The following is a 16,740-nucleotide window of genomic DNA, read 5'->3' as shown; positions in this document are numbered from 1 at the left end:
TGAGGTTGCTGTGAAGAGCAGGGTTTTGACATTGGCTGACTTTCTGTACGGGTGAAGATAAACTGGAGATTCATAAAGACCACAAGAACAAAAGTAGCTGAAAAGCAGAAAAAAAACCCACAACAACAAAGTTTGGATTCAACTACTTTGCTGAAAGGTTCGGTACAAGCTGGAAAATGTGAATCTATCCTCACTAGAAGGTACGTCTAACTCCTTTCTCACGGTAGCCAGTAATTGTGTTCATATTTCACCGTTAGAGAACCCTGAGCGACAATGGTGCGACTGTCGAGGCTAAAGGGAGAAAAACGCTGCTGCTCTGTTCAGTTTGCTAAACATTAGATTCAATAAACAAGTCAGAAAGCAGCCAGGAAAACATTGTACTGTGAACAACCGAGACCAAAATAGAAAGCTTTAAGGAATCCTAAAGTTTGGAAGAAGATTAGACTGCGTTCCAGCAAACACAGGGACAGCTGTCTGTGAGCTAAAAGTCACAAAAGAACCAGGAAGGAAGGCAAAAACTACCTCTGCTAACAAGGAGAATGAAGTTAATATTTTAGACTGACAAAAAAAAAAAAGAAGCAGTAGATTGTCTGAAAACCTGAAATGACAAGAAGCCAGACCTTCTTGTCACTTTTAAAAGCTGATAAGAAAGTCTGGCTGCTTGAAAGAACAATATAAATCGAAGATGACAGATGACTCAACACTTCTGAGATTTTCCAGCTATAAAGCAATGCTGCTGTGGCTTAAATGAGTGTAAAAAATATAAGAAAATCTTTGAGTATAAGCAATTTTGATAAAAAAAACAAAAACCCTTGGTATTAATTATCAGCTACGGTTATTAAATTTAGGAAAAAAAGATGAAGAAATGACGAAAGTAAAGATAAAACATTGTAGTTCTGCTTTAAACAAGTGTTTTGTGTTTGGAATCTCAGAGAATTAGAGGAAGTTCTTTGCACAATTCCTCTGAGATTCTTTTGTGTCTAACCCACATCTAACCCACTTTTAAAGATTTTTTTTTTTTGGTAAGACAGAAGCCAGGGAAACGAGGGAAAGACAAGTCAGCCTTAATATTTTCCATCAGTCTACAGCAAAACTGAGACATTAATTTATCTGGCCATTTTCAATGAAGTCCCTTACAGATATCTTCTATATTTGCTTTAGTTTCAGACTTGGAACATAAAAAAAAACACAAAAAAACTTTATTATAAACAAAGTAAAAGCAAAGTGCAGGTTTCAAATAACGTTTTCATATACTGGGGTAAAAAAAAAAGACACCGTAACACAATTTTTAGATTACATTTCACTAGCCAGCCTAAAGACTGATTACTGCAGAGCACGTAGAATCAAGACAGCCTTTAAACAGAACTTCTCTGACAGCTGGAAGTGGGATTAAAAACTCAAAAAGCAAACGAGGAACATAGTTACTAACATCTATCAGTCTGAAAAGTGTTTCAAATGCATTTCTAGGAGCATCGAGATTCAAGTGGACGAGAGTGGGCGCCATTGTCAACATGATGGAGAAAATATGAAACAGTGGTTGAATTTTCCATGAGACAATAAATATTTTAAGAGTGCCTCAACGAGTCATCCAGGAGGTCCCAAAGAATTACTGGCCTCATTAACAGTGACTCAGTTCATCTCACTGTTCACGATTCAAGCAAACAAAACAACAAAAAACCCGCCGGCATGGCAAAAACTGTATTTAACCGCAGCTGATGATAGAGAACACAAAGGCTTGGCTCACATTTGCAAAAAAAAAAAAAAAAAAAGTTATCTAGCTGATCTTCAAGACTTTTAGGATATTATTCTGTGGACTGAACAGACGAAAGTTGAATTTTCTGGAAAGTGCGTGTCCCATTCCAACAGGCGTAAAAAAAAAGCCTGTTAACAGTCCTAAAGGAGAATATATCACCTACAGTTTGTGACCTTAAATTCAAATTTACTTAGGTCATGCAGCAGGACAAGAACGATCAGAAAGTTCACCTCTAAATTGTTTAAAACACAGTGAAGGTTTTGTATTGGCCTCCAAGTAGCAGTTTCTGTTTATAGACATCTAATATGACTGAACTGAAATCATCTGCAGTGATATAAAAATATCATAAATGCTTTATAACACCTGGGCAAGTTGATGGCAGAAGGGCGATTAGGCTGCTTTAACATTACCCCAGTTAGTTTGAATTACTTTATTTCTCTCAATAACTGAAATCATATCTTTTTTTTTTTTTATTTTAACTCGGGTTATCATTGAGGTTAAAGTTCGATTTATGACATTAAACACTTAGGAGTGATTTAAAAACTCAGCAAAGCAGAAGGAAATTGCCACATAAGAATTCCTCCTCAATCTGATTCAGTCAGAAATTATGTTACTAAACTTTTTTTTATAAAAAGGCTTGGATCTGGACAGCTCAGAACTTACATTTTATTTATTTACTTATTTATTTTGAACGTGACAGAAGTAAGAAATCACACGCATGAACAAGGAACTTATGAACTCCTACCCCATAAATATTTTCAGATGGACCCTCATTATTCAATCAAATAATAATAATAAAAAGACTTTGCCTTTCAATTTTAACATCATTTGTATAACTTGAGGATATCGAAGATAAAAAAAAATTGAGAGCATCTTGTCTTTTGTTCAGAGCATAGTTTCCTATTGACCAAACGTGAATGAATATTTATGGAGATGATGGAATGTTTACCCGCACAGTTTAACCTCACTTCAACAAGCACTTTAGATTACAGCCTACCACACCATTAGCACGCTAATGTATCTCTTGCTCTGGGACCGCTGCTTCCTCTGAAATGTGTGGCTCTTTGTGACAGACATTTTGGGAACCTGAAGGTCAGCAATCAAGAGTGATGTTTTACCGAACAACACTGATGACATAATTCATCAGCGTTTACATTTTGTATTTTTATTCTGGCGACGGCGCTCGTCGGAGAGGCAATTTATCAACCGAGTGCTGCCCGCTGGTCATCCAGTTATGATTCAGTGCTCTTGCAATTCAATTTGAGGTTAACGGTAACGGCTACATCATCACGACTGGCCACATCGGGATAGCAATGTTCTCATGGCCTTGTTTTGAATGTTTTTTTAAATTTTTTATTTTGTAATCATAAATGTAACCATAAACCAAGAACGAACAAGAAATTACAATGAAATTCATTTAGTTTGCGCATATCTCATTGAGACTGTCAGCGATTTTGAGGGATCTGCATTGGTTTGGCACGCTCGTCTTCCGTGATGAGCAAATCACAAACACAATCTCTGAAAGACGAAACTGACCAGGCGTGACATCCGAGAGCAAAATCACGCTGTGAACGGAGACATCAGGAACAATGCGACACAAATTGAGAGCTCTTAGTCAAGTGCTTTGAACCGGTGACCTCAGGCGATCTCCAGGAGTTGAGGTCAGAATCTGAGGGCTTGTTTTGTTCCCCGTTAGGCTCATTTCTGAAGCTCCGAGCGGCCGCTTCATAAAGTCACCTGTCAAAATAAACGACCTCCGTCTGCCACCTGCGTCGGAGCCGTTCGATTTGCCCCCGAATCTCCGGACAACAAGGACAAAGAGGCCAAACTTCTCATCATGGGAAGCCGGCCAGCTTCTATTAGTCTGCTGCCCTTAAAAGCTCTCCTTCACTCTGCCAATGACACCAGAACAAGACAAAGTGGAGCTGTTTGTCTCCAGGGGCTCGCCGAGGGAGAGGGATGAAAAAACATTCAGCAGCAGTAATCCGAGCGCCGTAACCATTTGCTTCTTTACAAATTAAACTTTTGCTCCAGCATAATGTAATTATACAAGAGGGATAAACGATGCATAAACAACATTAAAGAATATTTGTACAAACTATGAAGTTTAAGTGGGAAAGAAAAGCCTGAGAGAGACCGATAATGCCAAGTCTACCATCCTTTGGAGGAAAGCATCAGTAGATTGGCTTCATCACTGTTGCTCTTAAAGGTATATGCACCAGCTATGCAGTGTTAGAGCAGCTTCGAGGCAGGTTCAGGAATTTCTTTTTAATACTTTGAAATATCCTTTTTCATATTTTCTCTCTTTACATAAGCTGGGCTAAAGCTCTATATTCACATCTGACAAATATTTAGAATCATTGACATGATTTAGTGTGGTGATGTCAAACTCCAGTCCTCAGGAGACTTTTAGTCCTCTACAGCTTCTAGATGTGTCTCTGGTCCATCACACCTGAATCAGATGGCTGAATTACCTCCTCAGCACGCAGTCAAGTTCTCCAGAGTCTTGCTAACGACCTAATTATTTGATTCAAGTGTGTTCAAGCGAAGGCACGTCTAAAAAAAAAAAAAAAATTGCAGGACAACGCCCCTCAAGGACTGGAGTTTGACACCTGTGATATGACGGAAGAGACGAAAGTATATCACAGAGTCGAAGTTGCTTGAGATGAAAGTTTCCACATCACCTGCTGATGTTGGTTCACTGCGTTTTATAAAGTTAGAAATCAATGGAAACTCAGAGATTTTAAGTTCAAGCGTTATGAAGATGCTAAATTCAACTTCACACTGCCAGAAGTAACCACACCTGGTTTATTGACCATCTTATCGATGTACTCGAGCGGCCATAACCGTCACTTGACCTGAACCCAACAGATTATCTATGGAGTATTGGCAAGAGGGAGATGAAAGACACCAGAGCAAGTAACTCAGATAAACGGTTTTAAAGAAACCGTTTATCTGTTTAACAGGCTGATCTGTTCATTTAAAAAAAAAAGGCAAGAGTGAATGTATACAGTGCTGTATATGTGCACACTGTTCAGTAGGCTGGCATTTCAAATGTAATTGGCTCTGGAGACCCAAAAAGTTGTAAAGTTTCCCTTTTTCAATTATTCTTTTAACGTATGTCTATTTATCTGCTGGTTCTCCGTCAGAAACTAAAGTGATCAATAGAAATATGAAGAGCAATGATAAAAGTAAAGTTATTTAAAAATAGATCAATGCTAAAAGCACATTTTTCATCTCCTAACTAATGGGATAGGGAATAGTCCTTCCTATACTTATCCAGACTTGGGAAATGATCAAAAGTAATTCCAGTGTTTCTCAGTGCTTCAAAGACTGCAGGAATCCTGAAACCCTAACCTGGATTGATAAGTAATCTGAACTAATTATCCAAAATACAGTTAATAGAAAGAAACTTTAAAATCCTCAACAATTTGGCTTTTATAACAATAGGTGCAAAATGTAAAGAATGCAGCAAAGAAAATTAGGTATGATAGTTTTCGGGACTCGAGAGGAAATCCTCCAGTCAACCTCTGCAGTGGAGCTTGTGAAAGAATAAATCAATAAAAAAAAAAAAATCAAAGACAGGGAAATGTTTTAGATATGTCGGAGAGAGGGGAGATGAAAGACACACTGTACATAATATATATACAACGTAGCTCCACAGTGGGGGCATCACTTACATTCTTGAAGCCGCGGTAAAGGATCTGGAGCTCCTTCCGGGAGAAGCGTGTCTGTGCCTCGAGCTGCTCCAGGCCCTCGGGGCGATGACGGACTGCAGAGAGTTCCAGCTCATCTTCAACGCTGTCTGAAAGGGAGAAGGAGCCAACGGTCAAACTAGACCAAACCCGCACTGGAATAAATCTGAAACCAGGAATGCAAATACGCCGCGCTCTGCAAAAATGATTAATGACCTCAAAAGTTTTACATTTTAACAACACAATCCAGTGTTTTCCATAGACCAACAAAAGGTGATGCGTACACGTGAATTGAACGGAAAATTTGTATTCAACCCCCACAAATAAAATTTAAGCTCAACCTAAAAGTCACCTACTTTGTTAACAGAGATCAAGTGTTTAATGTAATCTCTGTATGATTTCAGTTGTTCTGTGAAGGCCTCAGGTGTTTAAGAGAACATCGGTAAACAAACATCATGAAGATCAAGGGTCAGAATACATTTGTGATTAATTTTAAAGCACAGATGGGATATGAAAGGCCTATAAAATCCAGTTTGGTTAGATTAGAAATAGAAACATTTTAACTACATTAAAAAAAATGAAGGATAGAGGTGGCAGCATCATGCTGTGGGAATTATTTTCCTTAATAGAGTAGGGAAGTTGGTCCGAGCTGATGGGGAGATGAATACAGGTCAATCATGGAAGAAAATCTTTAATAGGCTGTTAGAGGCGTTAAGATGACCTAGTCAAAGTACAGATCTAAATCCACGTCACAATGTGATTCAACTTGATTTTGTTAAAATAAACCGGCATAAAAAGGTTTGTAGATGTTAGAAACTACCAAAATATCTGTAGCAACTCTTTTAGCAACATTTGACCACCAGGGGTTGAACGCAAATGAACAATTTAACAATTCTTATAGACAGCCATTTTCATCCCATTTCAAGAATGTGAAGTAGGTTGTAGAGGTACTAAAACCAATACAATTCAAGGCACTATAACTTTTCAGAACTACAATATTGAAGATGAACATTTAGCCACAAAATGCTGTACATCTGCTAAAACACCTTCTGGTCGTCTGTTGTACCTTATTATACCAGGTTTCTCTTCTAGGCTTTAATAAAAACCAAACAAAACACTCCTTTCTTCTCTAAAACAAATATGATATCAGAAGTAATTAGTGTAGTTGAGACCCCCAAACACAAGTCAGCGTGGCAGAGAGCCTCTGGATGAGAGTGCACAGTAATAAACCCCGAGGAATGCTTTAATGGGCTTATTATGATGGCAGACGCTGTCTGGGCACTGTCACTGCGCTGCAGCGTCCTCGCAGCGCTGCGCTCCACTCTCATACACCTGAAGTGTGACATCCTGTCTAAGTGCCTCATTAGCATCAAAGAGTTTTGCTGCACCCAACAATAAAAGGCCAAATATTCCAGCAGACCACATTTCACCTGTTGCTGTGGAGCAAACGTGGTGCTGTGACAGGTGATGTTTTCCCTAAACCTGGTCAAGATGAAAAGGAAAAAAAACAACAACAAAAAAAAAACAAACAGGTAGCACCTATGACATTTTGAAAATTCAAGCGTTATTTTTATGTCTGGAAATAAATCTGCAAACATTTCTCAGTGAATTGGTGAAAGGCAGATTACCAAAGCCTGAAGGCCACAAGGAGAAAGGCAAAAAAAGAAAAAGAAAAAGAAAAACCCTATAAAAATCATCATAGAGAGGAAGAGCCACTTGCTTTGATTGCAGGAGGATGGCTTTTTGCCTGTGGAGCACGGAAAGAGCCTCATGAGTCGAGCTCTCACCCCTCGCTTGTGGACAATCTCAGGGTAACCTGGGAAATACAGCATCATCTCTCGTGGTTACCCAGGCAACAGCCTCAGGTACATTTTGCTACAGGAAGCTGGGCATGCAGGAGATGAGGGGTGCATTAATGCTCAAGGAGACAAAATTGTCCTGTCTGGTTTTTCAGGACAACACCACAAGTATTGTGCACAGTATTAAGGTTACAGCTGGTGGCCTAAAGACAGGGCAGAAGACCAGCACTGACCAATAGATGATTTTAAATAAAACTGGTGACTGGTGGGTGTGTTAGTCTTACTACAGGCTAAGCTGCAAATTTAAGCTAGCAAGAGAGAGAGAGAGACTGTATTGGCTGCTGCAGCTTACTGTCAGTGTGACTCGTTAAACTTTAGATGAATTAAATTTATGAAGTACATCACATCAAGTTGTCCAGGAGTTGCTCCAGTTTCTCAAACGTCCAACATGTAAGATTTTCTTTTCCTGAAATTCTGATTTACTTTTACACAAAAAGCTAAAATTTTATTTTGTTATTCCACAAAATATTTTCCTAAAAGTCTCCAACATGTTTTTGGTCAAACTGAGACCTTGAAGGCTACAGTCTTTTTAAAATTTTATTTTTTCATTTATGGATAAGAGCTCGGTGGTTTTCTGGAGCCTCAAAGCTTTAGAAATGGCTTTTCCCCCCCTACTTTTCTAATCGGATAAATATAAAATGTTCCTCATCTGTTCTTGAACTTGTTTAGATCGGTACTTAAAGTGATTTTTGAGATCTTTTAGTCTACTTCGCTGTCATGATTTCTTGATTTCTTGATTGAGGTTTTGCTGTCACTGGGTTACATACTGGAATTCAAACTCAAGGATCACTGTGCAGAAGTTGTTCACATCTGGCAATTAGAACCAAGAGAAATTAGTACATAAATAATTAAAATACATAGCACTGAAATGTGTTCAACCTGAAATCGTACACCTCTGATGCTCGGCACCACGTTGTCAGTTTAAGTAACGTCTCTGTTTAAAAGTTAACACCACCATTTCCCCTCCTACCCCGAGCCATTCTTAACGATTTAGTGCGACTCTAATGGCACCTGTGGGTGCTCAGATAAGGCCTCCGGCACTTCAAACTATTTCTCAATCATTTGATGATTGGTGAAGACAAGGGTGGAGGGCACAGCGCGTTTGTGGCTAGTCAACATGACGCCAGGAGCGCTGATCGACCTCTGCAAACCTGAGCTATAAAGAGGTGTCGCAGAAACAATTACCTCACAGAGTAGAGGCAGTGAAAATTGTCTCATAAATCTGCAGTCTGGCCTGGCGACATCGTGGAGGTTTCAGGGAAAAGGGGAAAACTTGTCGGGAGAAAAATGACATGTAGAAAGGCGAAATAAATCAATCTAGACTTCATATGATTCCTTTGTCATTATGCTAAGTCGATTTGTAAAACCGCAAAGCCTGACTATCATATAAAAACATGACCAGACTGGCTTCTCATTCCAACACAGCCAGACTTTGCAGGTCCTGCTCAGCGCGTCAGCGGAGGAAAAGCAGAATCGGGACCGGCACAGTCTTCATAACGATGAACAGAACTGTTAAAAAACAAACTTCTCTACCTCGAAAGATAGTCGTTTCACTTCAGCTGAAGGTTGCTTCACAGCACAGTAAATAATAGCACAGCAACTCCAAAGCTTAGTGGATGAAACTCATAGGTTCCCGTTACCTCGTCGCCAGCTTTCCTTCCTAGCCTGATTGGAGAGGACACGTCTCAGTGCCTTCACCGAGACTGAACTGGACAGATGTTCATTTTATAACAGAGACATATTAGTCTTGACAGCTGGCTGGCTGTATTCAGAAGCATTAGGTTACTACAGAGGGACATCCGTTCAAATTTAGAGCTCAAGGACAATGTGGCAGGGTTGGAGATCAGGAGTGTCTGCAAAACAATGAGGCTAGAAGAAAAATGTTGCATAAAATGTTGCTTCTAAAAAACCCTAAAGTCAGGGCGGCTGATAAAAAGCCAAACCAATACCAGGGACACTGTGCTTTGTATATCAGTTTCATGACGAACTGAAAATTCAGCTGGTGATATGAACTGATCCTGACAGAATCCCCAAAAACCCAGCCTTTTTCAAAACATCATACTGACAGGTTGTTCAAAAACTACAACACTCTTCGGTGTACAACTTTCTACTGAGAGAGGATGACTCAAAGTTAGCCATTTTTAGTGTCACAAGTTAGACATCTGCAGCAGAAGAGAATAAGTGGTAGATCTGGAGTCTTCAACACCGAGTTTCCACCCAGGAGATGCTGTTGAGAGACAGGAAGACCCCTAAATTTATTACTCCGGTCTTACATGTCTCGTCACTTTTTACAATCCGTTTCTGTTTTAGTGGCCTTTATTACATTGGGGAACGTGGCCTCCGAAATGAGCAGAGGTTTATTTTGGATGTGTGCTCATTTCTGACTTTACAGAATTTCCAACTATTTTTTGGAAATTATATGAAATTAATCTCAAAACTTCTCAGTTTTTAGCAGGAAATATTTACCGTTTTTCTTCTTCTATCTACTTCCATCTTGCCATACCACTGGTAAGCGAGTTAAACAAAATATCAGAAAAACTAACGAAAATCACGTAATTACAAATGAAGCCTTTACTTGACTTTGAATTCAACTTTAGTCCAACATAACAATGGATTGAGAATTTGACAAATGCCTGGCCTTAAATGGATCAGGGCAAAATCTTAGACCAAGTAATCTCTGCTTCAAAGATGTATTTATTTTTGTTATAAAATGACAAATCTTAAACTGAACAAGATACTGAGGAGAAGTAATTTGAAAAACACTATGTTTAGCTCTAGCAGATACATCTGCATTTGCTAAAATCCTTATGATCAGGTTAGAGCATTGCAACAATCAGAAGTTGGAGTAGACCTACATCAATTTCATTGGTGCATCTCTAATAAGGACTGATGGGTGGAGAGAAATGAAGGCAAAGTTCAGTCACTCAGGAGTCGATGAAGGGAATCATGAGAGCAGATAAACAGTACTGGTCGTCTAAAATGTGTTTGTTTTACTGAGAAGCATCTGACAAAGTGTCTGCGCTAATGTAGAATCGCTGTACCCAGATGCTCTTTCCATTTCGATGCAAAATGGCACAGAAAGGTGTTGTCCTGAAGAATCCATGTTAAGGGTGAGCAGATTCTGCAAACTCTAAACATATTTTAATTATTTAGTTGTGAACCGCAAACAAATATCATCATGCTGTACTTTTGCCTTCCCTGAAAGGAAAAAACAAAACTGATCGTTGGACCTTTTTGAGTGGCGGCTCTTTAATTGGATGCTTTAGCAGAATATGCAGCTCATCGAATTTATAATTCACAGCCACCTCTAAGCAACAACGCTGCCCCAGCCGTTCTGCCATGCAGCGCTGCGAGAGATTGAGGCTGCGAGACCCCACGAGGGTCTTAAACAAAGAAAAATCTCTCAGCAAAATCTAATTACCATGGGACACAGTATAACTAGCTCTCTGGTCTATAGCCATAAAGCAGTCTGCCACCCGGCGTCGTCTTCTCCACCGAGCCAACAGAACTGCCTTAAAACCTAAAAAAATTGGCATTAAGAACTTTTCTCCCTCTCTCTCTCCCCATCCCGGCTGAGTTACTGTCTAGAGCTTCATCAATCAGCTCTCAAAGGTAAGGTCGAGCTGGAGGGTAAAACCCTACAAGCCTTAAATCAATGTCACAAACCCCCCCTGAAAGGAGTGGCTTTTAAATAATACATACATTTACATCAAGCACAAACTGGAATTATTCAAAAAGCTCCTTAAAAATCAATAAATCTTGGATCGGTTCTTGCGTCGACGTCCACGTCTTGATGAACGGTGCTGCTGAGCTTGTAGCTTCGGCTTGAGATTTAAACCTCTGTTTTTTTTTTTTTTCTTTTTCTTGCATGTGTTAATACTGAGCGCAGCAGAAAAAGGATGCATGAGCTCAGTAAGTACAATGGCCTCAGTTCAGCCCGGGGCTCGAGTCACATTCACCGAATGAACCGTTGGCCAACAGAGAGCTGTTCTTCTACTTTAATTTCAAGTCAGGAGTGAGGCACATGTTTAATCATTTTAATAAAAGGTACGATAAGCACGGGAGTAGCCTTTAATACAGAACAGAGGAGAGGTGAAGTCGTAAAAAAGTTTCCTTTCCTTGTTTTAAGTTAAAATGTTAAGTCTTTACCTTTGACAGTGTGAAACTTTAGAAACTTTCTGGACATCAGCAGTGTCATTACGAGGCGTTTGCTTTACATGAATACAAAACTTACTCGTAACATAGTGACGCTGACGCTACATACGTAGGTGGTGTTAAAATCAATTAAGATCTGAAGAGATTTAACAGCAAGTCTCCAGTTACAATGTCATATATTAATTAGAGTTGTGTCACAAGAAACTGAAGGAGGGAGTCGGTTTTCTGACATTTACGCAGCAAAAAGCTGCGAGCCCCTGATATGCTCCTGATGTCCCCTCATCCCGCTGACAAACCGATCTAATCTCAACCTGGGCTCACTCCTAATATAGCCGGTTCTGAGTTCTGGCAGTGAATCACAGAGAAGCAACCAGCTGAGGTTCCGAGGGTATCGGCCTCATCACGGCACGCCGGCGCTCATTTCCATTTAAGGGTGAACTAAGAAAACATAGTAGAGTATTAGATAGGTGATGAGAAGGCTGATTATAATCGCGGTTCAGCTGTCCTAGATGTATTCAGGACTTAAATGTGTCAAGACGCAATAAATTTTGTTTTGTGCTACCCTGATGTTATCATTTCCTTTAGGCACTTCACAAACCACAGTCGTTATCCAAGAGGAGTTTTGTAATCAGGCTTTGGGAATCATCTCTCAGCTTCTTTCTAGGACTCCAGACTACAAGCACTGGCAGCCAAAAATGTCTTTGCGATACACTGCAGCAAGTGAAAACTTCCTAAAGAACCTCACTTCTGACGGTGTCGGCTGAACTCGTTATAGCATGTTATTATTAATATTGAATATTACTAGGCAGTGATTTATCTTTCACATAAGAAAAATATTTTTCAACAAAGTATATTTTATATTTGGGACCAAAAACATACCAGCTTCATGCACGTACAATTAATTTACAGCATGATTCCGATGAAGCTCTGATTGCAGCTGGGAGGGACTGCGCAGAGCAGAGTTGGCTGCCAGTGAGTGCTTTTGGACGTCAATTTTGAAAAGGCTGCAATTTTTGTTAGCAGCTTAACTTCTGAACAATTGTTTTCCTTGCTGCCCCCCCCAACTTTAGGAACTATAACAACTGTAACAACTGGTGAATAATCAGATCTAAGTAATCAGATTACTAGTTGAAGCATGCAAAAAGCTGGTGAGAGATTATAGGAAACGTCTGATTGCTGCAATACCAAAATAATATAAATATATTTTTGCTTCTTACCAAGAGTATATATTAATTATTGGTATATGACTTTCATTAATATGTAAATAATTTTTTTTTTCAAGAGTGATATGCAGTTTACAACTATTTTAACGATGTCTGTCTCATTTCCTATAAGAAATAAACTTCTTTAATAAAAACATATTTTTAGTTTGCAGGGATAAGAATAATTTTAATTTAGATGTTCCTGTCTGGGACTATTGAGGCAATGTGCTACAGTAGCCATTTTCAGCCTATTTAAAAAAAAATAAATAAACTTAAAAAACTCAATTTGCTTTAAAAACATGTTCTTTGATTAATATATCAAGATTGATTATTTTATCTAAATAGTTCTCAATCAGGTACAAAAGTCAATATCTTAGCTTCTTCGTCAAAATCATAAAGTTTCTTCCTGACAAAGTCACTGCAGTAGCAAAGTCAAGTGAATATCAAAATTCAACTTTTTTTTTATCAATGCTGCATAATTGGCTTCAAAGCAGCTACTTGGTTTGGTCCAACATGTTTCACATTAAATCAGAACAACAGAATATAATAAAATTATCTGATTGCATGATATTTTAGGGTTGAAGCTAATGAAGCAGTCGTCGATAGATTTTCGATTTTTAATTTAGACTCCGCCATCTCTCTAAAGGTCAACTCGGCATTGGCGATAGCTTCCGCAGGAAGCCATGTTGTCAAATGATGAGATGCACGAATGCAGAGGCAGAACCATCTGGTCCAATTAATTCTAGCTGAATCACCAACAGCCTTCAGACAGGAGCTCAGGAAAAAAAAAATATCAGAATTTACTCAAAATGCTGTTTTCTTTTTCAGTAAAAAAAAAAGAGGGGTGAGGGAGGGGGAATGTGACAGACACTTGGCAGCTTGCAATTAGTTGATATTCAACCAGAGGCAGCTGATGAGTCTGGCAACCTGCACTGACAGAATTGTCTCTTTGTGATATCAAAGTGACCTGAAGGTCCGATGTTTCCCGGGCGCCACGGGCACAAACGATCTCAATGATGTGCGCTAAAACGGGAAGGATTTTTTTTTGCCTTTTTGTTCACATAAAGCCTCTGTCAACACCCGGCATTTTCTCGCAGATGATCCCTCGGCTTCAGGCATTAAACATAATAAGGGGGAAATCTAATGATTACATAAATCCTGCTTACGCTTGTAGATGAACCAGAAAGACGGAAGTAATGTGACAATTAAAATGTTTTCTGTGCCGGTAATGCAAAGCTATGTCATAAAATGCATCAGCCCAGTACAAATCTGTCTAACGTAATGGGGGGTGTTTAAAAATGTGAGTGCAGGTGAAGCATTGTGGCAAAGCTGGATCCTTCTGATCTTGCTTACAGTCAGAAGATAAAACAGCAGGCTTCGTTGCAGTGACAGACGGTCCTGAAATGTAATAAATTCCTCTATCGCTGTGCAAAATACTTTCTTGCACTGCGAGATAAATGACAGCCAAACATCCAGAACACCAGAGATGACAACAGCAGACACGACACTTTGGCTTTTTGGAGCAGCACATTCATTCGTGGTGATATGAGGAAAAAGTAATTTGAACACAGCGAGGAGCTGCTTAATAAGAAAGCCTGATTTCAAGATCAGATAAATCAGACAACCCAAGAGGAGGAGGAAGATACAGATATGCCATTTGTTCACATTTGGTGGGCCAGAAAAAAATAAAATAAAATCCCTAAACAAATAAGCCTCAGAGACTGCAGTCTGGTAAAGCGAAATATCATTGCTTTTATTTAATAAAAAACAACCTCAGAATAAAATGGTTATTCGTCTGACTGACGGATCAAAAGGAATGGAAAGCAGAGTCTCTGGTTTGTACTGAAACCAATCAAATCGAGAAAATCACAGAGATCACAAATGCAAGTGCAGAATTTTGCTAAAAGACACATTTACTTATCTTAGGACACAAAATGTTCTTCCTTGCCATCTATAGACAGAGATGATATGAAAGGCAAATTTTATAACTTAGAGTGTGGGAACACTGGAAAGAGGCAATGACCACCACTTATTTCCTGGTTCTGTGTCCCCAGAGTTGAATGTGTTTTGGTACAACATGTGCATGTCAACCACAGAACAAAAATCAATGGACGATGGTTGAAGATTAGTGTCTTTATCCACAGTGAAACAAACATACAAGCCGAAAGGTCAAATAGAGAGGAATAAGCTGGTTCTGCAGCAGCAGCATAAAAAGCCAGTTTGCAGTTTGCAATTGAAATCAAGTATTAAAATCTACATTTCTGAGACAAAATTCAGATGTTTGGCCATCACTACATTTTGGATGCCTTGGAATGTCATCCAAACTCACAGCACCATGTTATATGGATGTTTTGATGCAAGAAATACTGGAGCATTTCACAACATGAGGAGTAAAAAACATTATGTGGAAATAATTGGGAAAATTTTCAGAAAATCACGGACCAATCCTGCAAAGATAAGTGGTTATAGGAAATAGACGGCCGGAGGTCTTCAGCTGCTGTTTCTTTTCTTTTGTTTTTATCCACTGAAGACATTGGCATTCATCTAAAATATCACAGCAATTCCTCTTTTGACTAACCGTTGAGTTGTAATAATAGTTTTTGGTGTCCAAAGCGTTGATGATTAGTCGCATTCTTCTGAGCACACAAATTTGGAAACTTTCAAAATTACATTTCTAAGGCCTATGGAAGGCATTAAGACAAAAATGCAATCATTTATTCTCAGATGTGTGAGACTAACTTTACTGAAGAGTAGTCTAGAGACTAGGCTTCGAGGTTCCTCATGAGAAAGCGTGGACACTTATGCTGGCCATAATGACACACCGTCAGAGGTGTGTCATTATTTCTTGGTGTTTCAGGGAAAAGAACAGTCTATGATTTTAATTGCAATAATTTGTCACGTTGAAGTGCTTCAAGTAATAGTCTGTTGCTGAAAAACCTCTCAGCAGGTACAATGGGGAAGGCTCTTTGCCTTTTACACAATTATTTCCGAGACTGAAAGAAAGGACATCACTGGAAGACGTTTAATCCAACGTGCGTTTAGCGCTTTCAATACAAAACCGATTTATAAAGAAAGAGGCATTCTGTCTGATTTACTTTCAGGCAGGTCATCATTGGTCCAGAGGCTGAGAATAAACCTTTCCACGCACTTAAGTGCCTTTTACTTTGACAGGACAGAACAGCGTTTACGCTTCATTAAAAACTGCTTGAGATCCCCCCCAAAAAAACGTCCTTCGGGACATCACGTCGATTTTCTACCAAAAGACACAAATTGCATTCAGAGTGGCACAATGCAGCTTCCATGTGGAAAATCTCAACTCAAAAATCTCCAAAAGCAAAACTAAAATGCCTTGATGGTGAATTGTCCTCTATTACGCGTTTGACAGTGAGGCTTTTAAATTGTCACTGCTGTTGTGAAGAAAAGGTGCGAGATGACAGCTTGATTTATGCTCTGCAACACCAGCCAATACCACTGCAATTGTCCTCTCTCTCTTTTTTTATGGTTATCACTTGTAGAACTTGCCAAAAGTAGAAAATTAGCATTTTGATTAGCTGATAAAACTTTAATTACATCAGATTAATAAGTTAATATCCATCCACTTTTTTTCACGTCAGATTTCATGACATTTCTTAGTTTACGTCGTTACACGACGTGGGCTGCAAAATACCGGCCCATCCAGACAAAAACACAGATCATAATCAGCAGTAAGGTGGGCCAATGATTACTGGCTGCATTATGCATGAGAACCCATGTTCTCGGTTTAATATGGAGAATATTCTTGCTTGATTCATGTGGCAACATGGTTATTCATATCGCCACGTAATTAACACCACGGGCATCTTAAGTGATGATCCTGGTTGTGGAGACTTGGAAGCTAACCATCAGATCCGTTATAAGGTGGTAAAAGGTTTGATTGGTTTCTCTTTCTCTTTAAGACCACAATCATCATCTTCATCTACACCTGCTGCATGAGGTATGAATTCAGCTCAACTTAAACTTCAAAACCAATATCACGTTTAATATCTCCAGATTGTGCTTTAAATGCAATGGCATATATATATATATATATATATATA

At 39.1% G+C, this 16,740-nt stretch overlaps 1 protein-coding gene across 3 annotated transcripts in view; it reads right to left on the bottom strand.

Moving 5' to 3' along the window:
- The window catches only part of kcnip4a (potassium voltage-gated channel interacting protein 4a), a 45,563-nt gene that overhangs the window by 8,691 nt on the left and 20,132 nt on the right, over positions 1-16,740 (bottom strand). For 2 of the 3 annotated variants that reach the window (XM_015054117.1, XM_015054115.1), the window contains exon 2: positions 5,434-5,558. In XM_015054117.1, coding sequence (XP_014909603.1) covers positions 5,434-5,558 — 125 coding nt within the window. Of the gene's footprint in view, positions 1-5,433; positions 5,559-7,168; positions 7,299-16,740 lie in introns of those variants that run through there. The other variant, XM_015054116.1, reaches the window with a different exon arrangement.

Source organism: Poecilia latipinna, unplaced genomic scaffold (assembly GCF_001443285.1).
Source record: "Poecilia latipinna isolate Pla-1442-1.1 unplaced genomic scaffold, P_latipinna-1.0 Scaffold1229, whole genome shotgun sequence".
NCBI classification, from domain to species: Eukaryota; Metazoa; Chordata; class Actinopteri; order Cyprinodontiformes; family Poeciliidae; genus Poecilia; species Poecilia latipinna.
This window is presented reverse-complemented; position numbering and strand designations above follow the sequence as displayed.